Raw genomic sequence first — 18,165 nt, 5'->3', positions numbered from 1 at the left:
AGGGAACAGGCTGGCTTCAGGAAGAGATACGTTACAATGGATCACATCCATGTCATCAATCAGGTTATCGCAAAATCTGCAGAGTACAATAAGCCTCTCTATGTGGCTTATATAGATTACGAAAATGCATTTGATTCAGTAGAGATACCAGCAGTCTAGAGGCACTACGTAATCAAGGACTACAGAACGCTTACGTAAAAAGCTTGAAAAATATTGCTACATGCGTGTGGTATTTGTTTGTTTGAACGAGGTGCGTGGGCGCCATCACTCCTGAAAAGAGGAGGAAGAACGAACTGGGCTCGCGCTGTGAATCTAACCGGTCAGCGCTGCAACCGTTGTTGTAAATATAATCTGTAAATAGTTTCTCGTCTTACTGGCTCGTCCTTCGCGTAAGAATATATACAGAGGTTCTACAGCTACCTTAATTCTACCCAAGAAAAGCAGGGAGATACCTATAGGGAAATGGGTCAGACAGGGAGACACAATTTCTCCAAAGCTATTCAATGCGTGCTTAGAAGAATTCAAGCTAATAAACTGGGAAGGCTTAGGAGTAAAGATCGACGGCAACTATGTCAGCAACCTTCGGTCTGCCGATGACATTGTTCTATTCAACAACAATGCAGACGAGTTACAACAAATGATTGGAGACCTTAACAGAGAGAGTGTAAGAGTGGGGTTGAATATTAATATGCAGAAGGTGACGATAATGATAAACAGCCGGGCAAAGGAACAAGAAATCAGGCTCGCCAGTCGGCCACTACAGACTGTGAAGGAGTACGTTTACCTAGGTCAATTAATCACAGGGAACCCTGATCATGAGAAGGAAATTCACAGAAGAATAAAAATAGGTTGGATCGCATACGGCAGACATTGCCAGCACCTGACTGGAAGCTTACCATTATTATTGAAAAGTAAGGTGTGCAATCAGTGCATTTTGCCAGTGCTGTCTTATGGGGCAGAGACTTGAGAGCAAGTTAAGAACCGCGCGAAGAGCGATCGAACGAAGATTGCTAGGCATAACGTTAAGAGAGAGAGCGGTTTGGATCAGAGAGCGAACGGATATAGACGATGTTCTAATTGACATCAAGAGGACAAAATGTAGCTGGGCAGGTCATGTAATGCGCCGGTTAGATAACCGTTGAACCATTAGGGTTACAGAATGGGTACCAAGAGAAGGAAAATGCAATCGAGGACGACAAAACACTAAGTGGAGCGATGAAATTAGGAAATTCGCGGGCGCTAGTTGGAATCGGTTGGCGCAGGACAGGGGTAAATGGAGATCGCAGGGAGAGGCCTTCACCCTGCAGTGGACATAAAACATGATGATTATGATGATGATGATGATGGAGGTGGTGGGCCCCCCCCGAAAAAAAATCCTGGGTACGTGCCTGAATCGAATCTGGAGTTTTTTCAGAAGCTATGAAAAGAGCCAAAGTATCAGTCATCTTTAAGGGAGGCGATCGTAACATATATATATATATATATATATATATCTATAGAAAGTAATTACAGACATATTGCTGTCCTTCCTGTCTTCTCTAAGTGCCTACAAAAAATTATCTTTGTTCGAATTACGCGGTTCTTCAATAAATTTAATGTCCTAACAGATGCACAGTTTGGCTTTCGAAGCGGCACGTCTACTGAAACTGCACTGCTGACACTGAAAGAAGCTATAGTTCAGCGCATTGAAAAAAAAACGAATTCACACTCGGTATTTTTTTAGATTTCAGCAAGGCTTTTGATTCCAGAAACTGATTCCAGAGTGTACACATTAATAAATGTAGCTCGTCATTCTTACCTATCACTCGCGGTGTACCGCAAGGGAGTATTCTGGGCCCCCTGATGTTCAATGTTTATATCAATGATATCGTGAACACGGACACAACAGTTAAGTACGTAATATACGCAGATGATTCAACGATACTAATCTCTGACATTAACCTGCCTCATCTAATATCCAGAGCTAACGACGTACTTTCGAAGATTTCCTCGTGGTCAAAAATCAATAGACTAAATATTAATCCAAATGAAACTAAAGCTGTAATATTTCATGCTAAAAATAAAATAGTGCCTACTCACCAGCCGTTAATTCTTGATTCACAGCAAATAGATATTGTTGATACGCATAAAATACTTGGGGTTTACTTTTCATCGAACTTAAGTTGGGATGCTCACGTTAATTACCTACGTAGGAAAATCTCATCTGTAACAGGAGTCGTTTCTCGCTGCCGTAGCCTGCTGCCACTCAAGGCCAAACTTCAAATATATCACGCATTATTTAACTCACATTTAAATTATTGTACGTTGCTTTGGGGCACAACAACAAAAAGAAACATAAATAAAATACCTGTTCTACAAGAAAGGATAATTCGCTACTTTGGAAACATTGAACGTCTGGGAACCACATGCAAATTATTTGAAAGGTTCAATATAGTTCGGGTTGACAATATTTACTCATACCGCTTGTTGAACACAGTGTACTTTTCAAACAGAGAACTCTCGGACTTTATTACAGCCTTATCATGTCTAGAGCGTCGTGTTATTACAGTACCTACAAGAAACACCCAAATATGGTCTATACCGCGATTTCGTACAACTTATAAATATCAAACTTTGGCATACAACGTCCCAACAACACTAAACACGTATGAAAACACAACCAGTTGCAGTAAAAAACAGTTACGTTCTTTCTTTTGCTCTATTGTTTGCTAGTAAAAGATTCAGTATCTACAAATATCTACTATATATAATATTGCTTGCAAATCGGTTATTAAAAACATTAATTTTTTTTGCTACATTTTTAGTGTGTTTGTGTGAGTGTAAATATGCGGTACTATGTGTCGAAATTGGCATATGCATCGTATTTCAAGTGTATTTGTGTGATTTATGAATGTTATATTACGCAATGTATTCTGCATCTTTTTCATTTTTGCCTTTGTAACAGTGTATCTTAGTCCTTTTCCACCGCACCTCGTATAGCCGCTGCCATGTAACGGTTACCTGGGCCCCGTCAAGCCGTTTTTACGGCTTTTAGCCCAGCGGACCTTCCAGCATATTGTCTGGTAAATAAACTTGAATTTGAATTTGAAAACCGGCGACCTCGAGCAGAGCAGCGCAGCACCGTAGCCCTACGCTACGCCCCTGATTCGTACCAGATGTAATGCAGGACAAACCGGAAGGCGGGTTATAGGAAAGCTTGCACGAGTGGGCAAATTTTCCCAGAGGACAACAAGTAGTACCTTGGTTTTTCAATGCAGCTCCTGCGAATGCTATCACATTTTTGGTAGCATTGGTGCCAGCACTGGTGCCAGCGCATTTCGCAAACATTGTCGCATCTTCACTAACGTCACTTTTACTTTTACTTCCGAAAGGAAAGTACACTTAGTGTTTGGATTGGTCCATGATACATCTTGTCTGAAGTCACTTGTGTGTCGTTTGTGTCTCCGATATGTGTAGATACGGAAAAGTTTACTTGCAATAGCGACTAATATTTACTGTGCTCTGTTATTTCGATCACTTCGTTTTAAGCTTCTTGCTTGTTGTATGTCTAATTACGCAAAAAAAATGCCAGTGACCAATTTACGCCGCAATACCATCCCACAGCGATCAAGGAGGCTTAAACAAGGTGCGTGGTATCTGCGCTTTGCTAGTGCAAGTCTGTCAACGCACACCTGACGCGATTACTGATGTGCAAGGTCACGTACGTCAATGGCACTGTATACGTTGAAAGGCTCATGAAATTGTACAAGCGTTTCAGCAGTTTAGCGTTTATTGTTCCTTGTTTAGAAGGGCGGGGGGGGGGGGGGGGGACATAGAAAGGTTCCGCTGGATGTACTGTAATTGGCTACACAGCTCGGGTCTGGCCCCTCAACATTCTCAGCGGAAGGTTGTTGAAGGGGCTTACAAGGGCTAGTGTAGAATGTACGCGGAGGAGAGTACGGACAAGCTAATCATTTGCTTTTTTTAGTTCGAAAGCTTGCCGTGGCACAAATTATCATAGGTGCATGCGTAGGCTATCCGTGGTATCCATCAGTAATGCGCAGGGATAGGGACCACCAGTTACAGATGTGCTTTTCCTTCCTCGAGCAGTCTCGACAACACTCAACCGGTTGTCAACGACGACGTGCTACTGGGAACTGCGCCGTTTACGCACGTGTCGGGCCTGCTTTTCAATCACGCCGTGTTCGCAAGCGGCGCTTGCCTGGTGATCGTCGGAAGCTCCGAGCCATGCGATGTTCTGCCGGCTATCGAGAAATACAAGGTAATTGAATACAGGGCATTTCGTAAACACAGACATTTATATATTCCAAAAGAAAGCGCCGTATTTTGTAGACTTCTTTGTATTTTTCATTCTTGCCCCCCTCGGTGATTCGCTCAGTCGCCGCCGTTTAGCACTGGGATCGACCACTCGGCACGACCAGCGGTAAGAAAACTGCCAGGCTCCAGTGACTGTTCGATTACGTGCACTCAATTACTGTGAACAGCGAAACTGAGGGGTCACCGATTTTATACCGTCGCGGCGGCTGCATTTCGATGGGGGCCAAATGCAAGAACGCTCGCGTAATTGGACTGCGGTGCAGATTACACAACTCCAGGTGGCCAAATTAATAAGGTCTAAGCTACACGGGTAGAGCATCGTGCTGCTTTGGTGACATAACAGAGTTCGAAGCCAGCCATTGGACCAACTTGGGCCACTGATTACGTGGCAATGTAACATATATACGTGCCGCTCGTCAACGAACCTTTCACGCCGACATGGATCATTGTAGACGCGGGACTGAGTGGGTACAGCTGCTCGAAGAAACTCCTTGACACCGACTTAGAGTACTGGGTGTGTGCCATTCGGTTTGTGCTAACCTTCAACGAACCCCTTTGATGCCAACTTAGGGCACTGAGAATTTACCACTAAGGATGCGGCAAGCGCGGGAAGAATTCTCAGTGGGCCTCTTCGATTTTCACAGTTCTGGCAGCCCGCTGGTAGCCAGACGGCAGCCAGCTAGTTCCGGTTCTGACAGGAAGTCACGTGGTCTGGGATTCCAAGACAACCCGAACCTGCCCGAAGTTTGCAAAATCGAACGCCGGTACAGCTGGCCAAATGTAAACATGCTACCGGCATGGCAGCGCCCGTCGAGGCCGACGCGCGCTCGGCGTAGTCGGCTCATTTATGCGTTGCCACCTTGAAAATGTATAGTTGCATTCAGGAATACGATCGCATTCGCGCGACTCGTCGCAGGACGCGTACTGGGACAACCTCGCCTTGCGCAGCGCAACAGATGGCCTCCGACGCGGCAGATGACAAGACGCGAAATCGTGATTGTATACTCGAAAGCGATAGCTGGAAGATCCCTGTTCGTAGCGATCACGTCGCCCACCGGCGACATTGATGAGTTGGCGCTGTATCATCACAAGACATGAGAAAGCAGGTTATCGGGTACGTCTCATACGCATAAAATTTCGCACCGACCTGCTTGGGCTTCGATTTCAGAAAGTTTGTTGTGGCTGATGGTGCTTCTCATTTAAGGAGCTGGACGCGGCTGGCGCGTGAAAATGCACGTCGCCTGTGACCAGCGAAACGTTTTACACGAAAAACAACATTGGTCGCAATCATTAGAGCAATAAGCCAATGTACGTGTGTCTAAATGTACCGAGTGCAATCAGTGTATTCTTAGATCAACGGCCTGCAGTTCGAACACATATCGGTTTCGAGCTGCCACCTAAGCATACGACGGAGAGACGGAAGCATACGACGGAGAGACGGAGCGAACACGGGCTAACTGCAAAGCCTTCGCTAACTGCAGAGAAAGGAGAGATATACATACACGAAATATGTGAAAAGGAACGCCACCAGAGAAAGACGAAACTAAGATGTACCGCAATGTGTGAATGAGCGTCTACAACTTGCGTGGAACACGATGCAGATAACATGCACGCATGAGAGCGCGGCGCGCTGTTCACCGCCGCGAAGAAGCAATCAGGGGACACACACACACAAAAGCTTCAAACGGTTCACCACGGCTCGCATCACACCGCTTCGCGATGCGGAACGGAGCGTTAGCACCTAAAAAGATAACGCTAGAAGTAAGGAAATCCGGAGATGACCGTATACAGTTGGCTGAGCGAGATAAATTTAAGTCCTCAAGCGCCCGCGTTGAAATCCGTGAAGTCCCCGTAAAGATGGCGGCGAGCGCCCATCGCCTCTTTTAGTCGTCTGCTAGCCAGAGAACTTCCAGAGAGCAGCCAGACCAAAATCGTCCTGGCAGGTTCTGGCAGCCCGCGGGTAGCCAGAACCGTCCAGCGCGAGCAAAACGAACGCCCGGCGGAAGTGCGTAGCGCGGTGGGCGGAGCAACCCGAGAAAAACGAAGACGCTCTGGCTGGCTCTGGCAGCCCGCGGGTAGCCAGAAGTGGAAAATCGAAGAAGCCCAGTGTTCGCAGGCAACGGCGTGTCAGGCTTCTCGTCTCGGAGGCAACGCGTGAACTTCTCGGCTGTGCTACTAGATGGAGCAGCGTGAGCGAGAGAAAAGACAAAATCATACCGGAGCAAATATTGGCAAATAGATGAGGCTTATGTATGCGGAGACCACTCAGCACATCCTAATGGAACGCAAAGGGATTCGCCCGGTGAGACCAGTATACGTAAAGTACCACTTCCAGAATCGCTTGGATTTAAAGTAGACGGAAGAATCAATCGGTCAACAGTCGGGGTAAGCAAGGTACAAGGTAGCTAGAGAAGATTTGAGATGTATGCAAGAGTGCTAGAAAGAGAAGCATTGATAGCATACCTGAGTAACTCAAGCAGGCTAGGTGACGATTGCGCCCCACCCCGTTTCAAATGGAATGCCAATAAATCGTCATCATCATCATCATCATCAAGGGAGTCCGGTTGCCGCCTGACGCTGTCTCAACTTTCGCACGCACTAGCGCGCCATGCATTTCACAATTCCAAATTCATCAGTTATCGTTAGCGACTCCAAAGCAGCAATACATAACTTCGGAGCGGGTAGGGTCTCTAAGCCAGCCCTTTCTCTCCTCTTGACCCATCCTTTCCATCAAACTGTGGCATTCATCTGGACTCCCGCGCATGCGGGCCTTGCTGGAAACGAGGCGGCTCATGCCAGTGCCAGAGGATTTACCGTCCGGGCTCAGGCATCAGATGTGTCGGACCTCGCCACGGAGGAGGCGCCGTTTACAGCGCGGGATCGACTTATTACTTACCACGACATCTGCACACACTACCGATTAGACCGCTTAACCTTTCCGCCACTCATGGGCAAATCCCCGCGTAGGTATGAAGTTCTGTGGCGACAGCTGCAGACTCGCACCTTTCCGTCCCCTTACCTCCTCCACCGCATTCATCCCGCCATTTACCTTTCTCCCTCTTGTAAATTCTGTGTCTCTCCCAAAGCAGACTTAAACCACATCATGTGGGGGTACCCCAAGCACCCCCTTCCCCCTTTCCTCAAGCAACTAATATCTAGTGAGGAGCAGTGGGAGGCTGCCTTGCGCAGCTCCAGGCCCGAGCTTCAGGAGGCCATCCTGGAGTGGGCTGAGAGGATAAAGGAGGCCTACTTCAAGTAGTTCCTCCCCCACCCTCTATTCCATTGCCCCCTTCCCTTTAAAGAGGGATAAATAAACTTTTTCATCATCATCGGGAGGCCACGCGCAGGTTTCGCCTGGGCGGCGCTAGATGACACCGAGAGTTGTTAGGGAAGCGCATAAGAGGATTCCCACTGCAATACACGCCTCATGAATATACACGCCTCACGCCTATATTGATTCAATGCTAACGCATTACCGTCGAAAATCATCGTGAGATTCCTTCCGCCGCCATATTGTGTAGTCTTGACAGTCTTGCGAAGTTACAAATACCATATTCGGGCCCATAACAGGTCCGACTAAAGCTGGAGCCCGACCCGAGCTCGGATAACCTATGCCTGAGTCCGCCCCGAGGCCGCTCCGGGCCCGGGCTTTCGGGTAAGGCCGAGCTGCAGTCTGAGAATGCAGTGCTCTGGTCTCGCGAACGAAACGTTTCATGTATGTCTATTTCACGAGGTGCAATTCATCATCATTCATCATGCTCATTGAAATGCATATAGTCTCAGTCGCTTCTTAACGCTATTTCATTTATGTCGATGGCAGATGTTCCGGAACAAGCTTTTTGTCTTTTTTTTCTATTTAAAGGATAAGTTAAACCAAATCTGGTACTATTCTTTTCCTATTATAATATTCCTATTATTATGGATGAGCTGTGTGAGCTTGCACATGCTGCTCCACAATGCCATCCTTTGACTGTTGCTATGCCCTAGTTGCGTTAGCGGCTTTCGCTTTCTTGCGCGAACTTCGGCGTTGACGAATTCGAGCCACAGCATAATTTAGTTGCCTCGCCACAAATAGATAACAATGAAACTTCTCATGACGACTGATGGTCCACAATATCTAGAAATTACAAATTCAGCGAGAGAGTAGAGTTGTAAATATTTATCGCTAGACACGAACCATTCATATAACGTCGAATAAAGTACCAGCACACGGGGATCCAGTCATTACAGCCCCCTAGAAACAGGAGCTCATACACAAGTGCTTGATAGATGCGCTGTTGGATTACTATGCCAATAATAAATTAGATTTATGGCTCAGGTCTCAGGGAGATTTGTGGTGCATGAAAATAAAGAGTGTCTTCGTTTCAGTGAATTCCGTCCAGTCTAAGCATACTCTTCGTCAAACATGCTGTAGTCGATTTGTATTGAGCTTTTGTATAGCTCTCAGCCAACATTTTCATTGCAGTTTGATGCACAAAGTCGGAAAGTGATGCCTGTACGGCTCTAGTTAACACATATACTCGGATTTCATTTCTTGGCCACACCGAGTTCCTCATAGTCAGTATAAGTCTCCATACAAAAGCCAGCTTCATTTTCTAACGCCAGCTGTCCGTGCCTCCACTTCAGGGCACTGTCATGTTCCAGTTTCCAACCATTCTTCAGAAGCTGGTCAGAAGTCCACTGTTGGAAAGATACGATGTGAGCAGCGTCAAGAAGGTCTACGTGGGCGGAAGTGCTACGCCATCCGTGACAGTCGAAGAGACGCTGCAAAAGTTCAACCTGGACCATTTTGGACAAGGTAGGAATTAAGACAAAAATTATAAATAAATAAATAAATAAATAAATAATAAATAAATAAATAAATCCATGCGTTGATGTAAAAGCTTGTTTATTGTAAACCATTAAAAATATATCAACAGATAAGAATTTACAAGAAGGCTGCACACCTTTTCTAAGTCCGCGGTATGGAGGCCTTAAACGTCGTTGAAGAGGTCTGTACATATTTTATGGCGATACGCAGCTTGTACAATACCTGTTCTTAACCAATTTGGGAGATATGTGTTTCAAAGGGCCCCTGAACAGGTTGGCCCACCCTGAGCAAAAAAAAATAAAAATCCAGCACGTAAATCACGCGGCGACCATCGCGCCCTCGAAATGGACATTATTGAACGCCTCTATTGAGCGCCTGAAAATTCATGAAAGAGCCGGCGCGCCCGCTTTCTTAAAGCAGCCACTGTCCTCGCCAGGAAGGACGACGTCCCAAGTGTAGCGTGCCACGTCGCAGGTCCCGCCTACAGTGACGTCAGAGACTAAGACATGTTGGTCTCGCATAAAGTCAGCCGCAACGCGAACACGGGCATTCGGCAGTGAAACACTGAGGCCGCAAAAACGCCACCGGAAATGCGCCTATAGCAGGAAGAAATGAAGAGTTAAAGTAAAAACAAGGAGGGCGGGGCTCCTTTACCTAAACGACACGCGGTCTCCCAGTGCCTATATGGGAGAAGGCGAGGGAGGTATATGCATCGCTTGTGGGCCTCGGTCGAGACAATGAGGGAGAATCTCAGCTTGCGGGAGAGCAGCTGGCCTCCTCGCGCCACGAACTCCTCGAAACGTTCCCTTCGTTTCTGTCTCAGCTTTTATCGAACCCTTCGGAAACAAATCCTAAGAGGGAACCTCTTAGGATTTGTTGGGACAACATTATACGGTTGGTGATCACGTGAAGTTAAAAGTAAGTGGGTTAAGTACAGCATTGGCTAGAAATTTCTTAAGTAAAGGTGAGAACAGCTGGGCGAGTTATTGCGGCAACGTGATAAAACAGCTCTAAAGACAAACGCAATGAAGCAAAAAGCGATTGAGTGCTATAAAGCGTTATATGTGGACGATAGTACAAACAGGTGTCACATGCGGCCAATGTTTCAGTGTGTGTGGTTTAATTACAAGCACCTGACATTTGTAATGCAGCTGCTCGAAAGAAACAGCTATACTGAAAATTGGGCTGCGATTCTGTAAGGTCGCACAAGTTTGCAACTTTTTTTTTTTACTTGTTGAGAAACCCACAGACACCAGTGATATCTGCGGTAGAGTCGTTTTCAACGACGTGTGAAATGGACATGAATGATACGTGCCTCATCATTATAGGTTCTATATCGAGTAGGCCACACTAACGGCTCCCAAAGTAACGGTTTAAGTATTTACATTTATCAGTGATTGCTATATTGCTGCTTGCATATGTGAGTTATGCGAATGTTGCTTGTCTTATGCTCTAGGGTGAAATTTACTCATCAATTATATAATTAACTAAAATTCGGTCATTAAGTCTGTCAGCTACCATTTTCTGGCCAGACTGTAATGCAAAGTTGAAGGCATCAAGTATGCAAAGCCATTCGATAGAAATTCGATAGCACAACTTTCGAGACGTATACGCTCTGAGAATATTAGGCATATTGGGTTGGGGTTCTATTTAACGCTTATCGGGATGGCATTTTTCGAAAGTCGCGAGAAACCTCAACGACTACTGAAGCTGAAACGTATCTTAAATTCTGGAGGTAACACTCAAAAAGCTAGTTGATTTGCAAACACCAGCTGCTCCACAGCCTGTACTTATTCCATTATGAAAATCTTACTCTGTTTGTCTTGCGATTTAAAGATTATCTAGAACTTAGCTAATAGGAAAGGTGCGCTAACAATTTCCTTGAATTCACACGAAAGATGAACGTAATGTTAGTTCCATAGCGCTGTTCCAAAATCTGCTATCTCTCCTCGTTTTCAGCGTACAGCATGTCAGAGAGCTTTGGATCTGGAATGATATCGCACAAGGGAAAAGATTATGAGACTGTTGGCCCACCGACGGCCATGACAAAGGTGAAAGTAAGTAGTCTTGTTGTATCTTGGCGAGCAACTTAGGCAAATAAGGGGGGTGACTCTTTAATGCTCTTGTATATGAGAAAACTAAACGCTGAAGAACTTGCTAAACAACACAGCGTAGTAATACTAGTAGTAATAGTAGTAATAATACAACAACAACAACAACAACAACAACAACAGCAACATGCACAAGAAGAAGAATAACAATAACATGCACAAGAAGAAAAGGAAGTGCTGGAAAGAATGCCAAGCAGGATTTCCCCATAGACAGCTCAGACATTCACAATGCAATCGCTCCTTGCGCGGCCACTTGTAGCTATTGGACAAGGACGTTGCAGCGCACTAAATATGCCGCGAGAGTGAACTTGTAGTTAACTGCCGTTTCCTCGTTTGTGGGATTTATAGGCCACAATCTTTTGCTAATATTCTCGCACTTCACCCGATCATGCCCCCTTCCCAATGCTCCGCCGTGTTTTTCGGTAGCTTCAGGCACGCCTTGCTGCCTTTCTTTTCGCCAAACTCGCTTCCTATTTGCACCAGAACCAGCTTCGGTTATTACCGTGCTCCAGGCGCACTGAAGATATCGCCTAGATGATACTCACTGCAGCAGCCGGTAACAACTTTACCAGGTTTGTCGCGTCTTTTCCTCGTATCACCCGCTTCCGCTCACGTCTGTCGTCTGTCCCTCCTTGTCGTCTTCCTCACCCCCTTCGTCTTGTTCCTTTCTCCTCGGTATGGGGAGTACACGCGGCGGCGACGGGCCACGTACTCCTGACAATTGGTTCAGTGCGCGTCTTCAATTCAGTTCAGATCTGTAGTTCATTGCCCTAAATTCCAAGTTGTGAGTAATAAAACCTTCCCGCAGGCCGAGTTCAAGAAAGCAGCGCTTTAGCGCAGCTTTCTAGTTTCCCTGGTTAGCACGCTCTATGTCCCCTTTGTTTCGCCAAAGAATGGCTAGTGCACATTGGGACGACAGGTCACGTGTATGCGATGATTGGCCACGTGAGCCTTTCCTTGGTTGTGCCTATAACCGCTGCCAAACTAACTGTCTTCCTTGCGGGGTGCCGGCAGTGCTGTGTTAAGCTGTATTGGTCAGTCTTTCTTTTGATGTAACCGAAATACCCTTCTCAAAGTGCCTTGTTATAGGCCAGAAAAAGCGCAACAGGGAAAGATTGATGGACACGTGACCGTGATGTACGCGCTCCGGCTGGCCTTGACGTCATACATTTCCACAATGCTTGTACGGCTCAAGTTAATTGTCGGTAAATAAAGATTACATTACATGCTAGAGAAACTCAAGGCTAAATCTAGCAAACTTAAAGAACTTTTTTCTGCTCCAAAATGGCCAAGGTACGTGAAAATACATCGAAATTCGTGACGTTGCACTGACGCATACGGGAGCCGGGGTTCTGTGCAAAATAAGGAAAATGAAAGTGTGACCTTAAAGGAGTACTGACACAAAAATTTCCTATCTGCAATAATATTCTGCAATAAGTAGCTAATGAGCCAGTAATCAGGGCCCGAAACATCATTTGCTTCAGAGCACGACAGGTAATTATTTTGAGTCCTGTTTGTAGCGACCAGTCCAAGTATCGGTTTCAGAGAGCAACAAGACGGCCAAAGCAGTTATGTAAACACAGCTGGGCACGTGATCGCACAAAACTGTGACGTACGCACGCCAGCGCGCTCGCCGGCACGCGAGCTTCGTGTTGCTATCATTCGTCTGCTACACCTGCACGTGATTTGCGATGTCCTCGCCATCATCGTCGTCCTCGTTTTTGTCCTCAGGTGGTGACTATTTCTTGCAGGCGGGAGTCGCCGCCGTATTAGAGATGACCAACCACTTTTGGTTGAATTCACTACAAAACAGTGAGTTGGAAAGTGCGGCTAGCGATAGCTATCCATATGCGTACGCGCCGCTACAAGTAAGTAGTATGAACCATTCGTCGAGGGCGCTTTGGGAACGAAGCATATTCCGGAGCAGGGCACAAGACGGGGTAATAGTCCGCACAGCATTAGTCTTGGGGGCACGCAGTCTTGGTGGAAGATCATTGGACTGCTCTAAGCTCGGCGGGTTTCCTTTATACCAGGCACGCTCGAAATGAAATGAGCAAATCTGGCTTGGCTGCTCTTCAACGGCGTCTATTCTAATCGTCCAGCGGCGCGCACGAACTTGGACCACTTCTGCCGCTTATCAACGCCGATGGTAGCGAACGAGCAAGCCAGGCGAGCAGGCGATCGCTGAAGAACGGTATAGGCCTATCTCACTGGTCGTCAGATCCGAGGCCGACGGATCGCAAGAGCCGTCGGCAGCTCGCAATAAAGCAGCTATATTCGTCAATACAATCAACGTCTGCACATTTATGTCGTTTATAAGTGACAGTACAATTAGTTTTCCCTACGCCGTCCGTACCAGGCGAGCCGCTTCGCAGAGACGATTGCAGCGGTGGCTGCGCTGACCGTTTGCGAGTCAAAATCGCGCCAATGATTTGCTATTTCGCGCAACGTTTTATGAGATGCACACTTTCGAGGTCACCCTACTCTGAGTTTTTTCGTGTCGGAAACAAATTTTAGCTGATTGTTTGGGCTGCCTTCAGTGGAGAAAAACAAACAAACACCGCGGCTATAGGAGCGGCGAGAAACTTGCTCGCAGGACGCGTCCCGACGGCAGTGCAAACTCACGACGTAGCGTTTTCTCGGTTATTTACATTCCTTCCTTCATGTCTATTTCGCGAGGTGCTACGTATTGCGGTTGGCTGCGTGCGCGCGTATTTTAAAATTCATTTTAGATATGGTCTACGCTATATTCGCCGTTTATATTTTGCAGACGGTGTGTGTGGGTCCACAAAGGTCGATCTCACACGTTAACTCGACTTCGAATTTTTGAGTCAGTACTCCTTTAACATCTTTACCTTCCGCTGACGACTATAGTCGTCATGAAATCTCGTACCAATATAACAAATGACTACTATAGCCGTCATAAACAAAAATTGTTCACGTAGTGAACATATGACGACTATACTCGTCCTATTGCATCTAGTTGCTATTCCTGACACTAGATGGTCAGACTTGTCCACGTTGAGCCATTTGTGTCTCGTCTTTCATTATAATGCCGCCCGTTACATCCCCGCATAAAGCTCGGCTGGCTCCTCGAAGCGAGGCGATGAAAGCGAGTGTAAAAGAATGTGTTTTGGTGACTCCTCATTAGACGACAGCTCTGTAGAGTTTTGCACGGAAACAGAAAGTGATGTCTTCTCATCTGAGGAGCCTGATGACGACTATTCTATGGATCGCCCAAAAGACATTGCGGCTGGCCGCAATTCTACCAAACGAAGACGGCCTACTAACTACTTTAGGAGCTGCATACAAATAGCCACTATTTACATGCATGTTTTTGCAACGTCTAGGTTATTTTTTCTTCGTATTCGCATGTTTCGTATTGTATCAAACCCTGAAAAACGCTTTTTTGCAAGATAACAACGCTAGGCAGTGAAGCCTTCTTCAACCTATCTTTATTCGCAATTTGTGAAGTAAAGGAGCCCCATTGAATTGAAATAATCATGCCATTTTATTGAGAAGAAACAGCTCTAACATCTGAGCGAAAGAATATTTCCGGTAAATTTGGCGCAGTGTCCTGCCTTTCTCGCGCTAGGGAAAGAGTTAATCACCTTCGGGAATGATAAATCTTTTTTCGCGAAACGACTCAAGCTACAGTCTTGGAAGACTACTTTACCCTCAAAAACTTATTTAGCATATTTAGTATCACTATTTAGTGTCTCTTGAACAGGCGGAAGGGTTCCTTAAAGCGTTGTCACACTACGCCAACAATTAGACGCCGATGCTGACGATGGGCAGAGTCGGCAGGTGGTCTTCAGACAACTTCAGTAGCAGACTGCCTTGTTTGCCGACCAGCATCGACGCTGACGCGACAAACGCCAACATGTTTTGACAGCTTGACAAGCGTAGAAGCTGGAGACGCTGACAGAACCATTCTGTCAACCACCGGCTGATGGCACACGGCGTTTGAATGTATACAGAGTTTTAATTTTTTGGCCTATTGCTTTTCTTTTCATGGAACGGCCAGGTTGTTGCAAATTGTTCCTCCTTCGTGCAGGTCGTTGATGTCAACACGGGCGAGAAACTGGGCCCCAAGCAAACAGGAGAAATACGCATAAAAAGCCCTACATGCGTTAGTGGCTACATGAACAACAGCGAGGCCACAGCCAACCTTTATGACGAAGACGGTTTTATACGGACTGGTATGTGGTAGTTAGCAAAAATCACCCCTTTGTACATTTGTACAGCGTATTTCGAACACGCACTTTTATGGCGGGCAATGATTTTCGTGGAGAAAGACCATCGCCTATGGTGTATCGAACTGACATATGCGAGTTCTTTCGACGAGGAGTGCTTTGTTGCGCTGCTAAGCCAAAGGGCGCGGGATCATATCCCAGCGGCGGCGGCCGCATTTCAATGGTAACGAAATACAAAACCTCCCGGTGCACGTTAAAGAACCCCACGTGGTCAGAATTATTCCGGAGTCCACTACTACGGCGTATCTTATAATCATATCTTGGTTTGGCACGTAAAACCCTCAGATTAAAAAAAAAGAACAGTCCCAAATTGTTTCATCGCGTTCTTTTGTTCATGCTCTGTGAAACAATAGCACATCTCGCCGAACAGCTGTGCCCACGTTCCACGCATCGCTTTGTCGTGTCACCACGTATGCAGTTAATATACACGGACACTGTGGAATTATGTTCTGCATGTAGTTGCTTTTCTTTTTTTAATGGTGGCCAAACTTAATTTGTTTTCTGGGGCAGCAACTGTGTCGGAACTCGTTTTGTGAATGTGATAGCGTGGGAACCGGTGGCACGAACTCTGCCTAACTCTTCTTTTTTTGCATAATTATTGGTCCGTATTTTTCCGCTGAGTTATTTCGTCCCACGTCGGAGCGCAGCAGCTGCCGGCATCTCTAAGAGGCGCCCACATTTCGTCACATGCATTAAATAATATAAATAAGTAACGATGCGGCTTTTTCAATTTACCTCTCACTGAGGATGCGCCGACAATCTCTACTCTTGTATTTCGCTCTTTCTCTCTCTCAAGCAGAGTGATCATGTAGTACTCTTGATGATGTGTCCTGATTCTTTCGCTCGAGCAACTCAATAGTCGCTAAAGTCGCCAAAGTTCCGCACTGGAATATTAACGCACTAACAGTCTTGTTGAATTCGCCAAATACTCCCGTTTGTGTGCAAGTGTGTGTGTAGTAATGTGCTTGGGCCCTTCCATGTGCGTGCATGCGATTGTAATTGTAATTCATTTACACGAGAAAGAATCTGCTCTCGGTGGCGCTCTGTAGGGTAAAGCAGATAGATATAGGAAGCCTCGCGCATGAGGGCCTGCAAGCCTGCCACCGAGGACATTAAGAATGTGCACTAGAAGCGTGGCCTCACGTACGCATATATGCGCGGACAGGCGATATCGGCTACTACAACGAGTCCGGCGAGTTCTACGTGATGGACCGCATCAAGGATATGTTCAAGTGCATGGACCGGCAGGTGGCCCCTTCCGAGATCGAGGAAGTGCTGACACAGCACGAGGCCGTCAAGGAGGCAGCCGTGGCGGGCGTCCCTCACTCCGAGTTCGGCGAGGCGCCCAGGGCGTTCGTCGTGCTGAACGCTGGATACGCGCCCAGCGAGGCCACCGCAGCCGAGCTACGAGCCCTCGTCTCTGGTGAGACGCTGGTGGGCGTTAAATGTTCAGGGGAATGTGAGCCAATTTGGCTTGTTTGTCTTCGTCAGTATGGCTTTTAATGCGGCGCATTCTTTGCCTCAAGCCACTTTTCGCCTGCGGCCTGCACGTTCTGCCGCACAGCGCCTGCAGGGGGCGCAGCGTCTGGAGAGCAGAGGGCATATGGCAGAGGGTGCCTCGATTCCAGCGAAGCTGAGAGCACTGAGTTACTGTGGGGGCCCCCTTTTCCCTAAAGGGAGGCGTTGAATCTAGGAGAGCGTACACGGTTCTTGGACGTCTTCCTCGCCCGCCGCTCCGGGCGGAGCCTCGGGTGAGAACGACATCCAGGCGCCCTAGGAGAACGAACGGGAGACTGGAAAAAAATTGCGTTTAGGAAGAACATTGGAGGTGAGACGTTAGTGGAGCGGTAGTGTTCCTGTGTATATCCCTCGGTATAATCTGTCCAGCGGGAAAACGCCCTGGAGCGGCTTTACGAGAAAATAAAGTGAAAAACGAAAATATCGCAGTTTGAGATGGCCATGGCGGCGGCGGCGGCGGCTGCACATCTGCTCGTTCTGGATCGCTTCTGGGTTCGTATTCTCACCTGGACCTGTTAAACTATTTAGTGAAGTTCAAAACGTAAAGGCTTGAATATTTCTTTTCGCAGAAGTTGTGCTTCACAAGGTTCGTGTTCAGGAGAAAACAACAAATTTATTTCAATTATGCTTACGTGGTTCTTTCTTCCGGGATCAGAAGAAAACCTGCAACAGATAAAAAAGAGAGTGATATGTCAATGCGCGCTTGCACGTCCGGATTACAGTCCTCTCTATCATGTGACCAATAAGTGAAGCCCGCATGCCCATCATAAAAAGAAAGAAAAAAGGGGGACCGGCGGCCGTGTTTTCGTCTTTCCTCAGTGCGGGGTTCATCATATCATTTATTGCCGTGGCGGATTTCCATCTTCACAACGACGGTGGGGACATGGCTTCTTGGTTGGCCTTGTGAGCCCGCTATGGCCGATCACTTTTTTTATTATTATTATTATTATTATTATTATTATTATTATTATTATTATTATTATTATTATTATTATTATTATTAGTTACGGATATGCGGGCTTTGTTCTTTGGAAACAGGATTCAGAGCGCTTGAATCCATATGCGCAAGCGCGCCTTGATGCAATTTATTGTATATCTCATCGCTTCTTTTCAGAGCCCGCGAAAAAAAAACACACATAAGTGATAGCGTAAC

At 46.6% G+C, this 18,165-nt stretch overlaps 1 protein-coding gene across 1 annotated transcript in view; it reads left to right on the top strand.

Annotated features, from left to right (window-relative positions):
* LOC135896837 (uncharacterized) overlaps positions 1-18,165 on the top strand; it is a 58,788-nt gene that overhangs the window by 33,118 nt on the left and 7,505 nt on the right. Inside the window, exons 5-9 of the mRNA XM_065425316.1 lie at positions 4,090-4,261; positions 8,944-9,115; positions 11,087-11,184; positions 15,296-15,440; positions 16,660-16,917. Of these exons, the coding sequence (XP_065281388.1) occupies positions 4,090-4,261; positions 8,944-9,115; positions 11,087-11,184; positions 15,296-15,440; positions 16,660-16,917 (845 nt within the window). The remainder of the gene's footprint in view (positions 1-4,089; positions 4,262-8,943; positions 9,116-11,086; positions 11,185-15,295; positions 15,441-16,659; positions 16,918-18,165) is intronic.

The sequence above is a fragment of the Dermacentor albipictus genome, chromosome 1 (assembly GCF_038994185.2).
Source record: "Dermacentor albipictus isolate Rhodes 1998 colony chromosome 1, USDA_Dalb.pri_finalv2, whole genome shotgun sequence".
NCBI lineage: Eukaryota > Metazoa > Arthropoda > Arachnida > Ixodida > Ixodidae > Dermacentor > Dermacentor albipictus.
The sequence above is the reverse complement of the archived record's forward strand: the minus strand, read 5'-3'. Positions and strand labels throughout refer to the sequence as shown.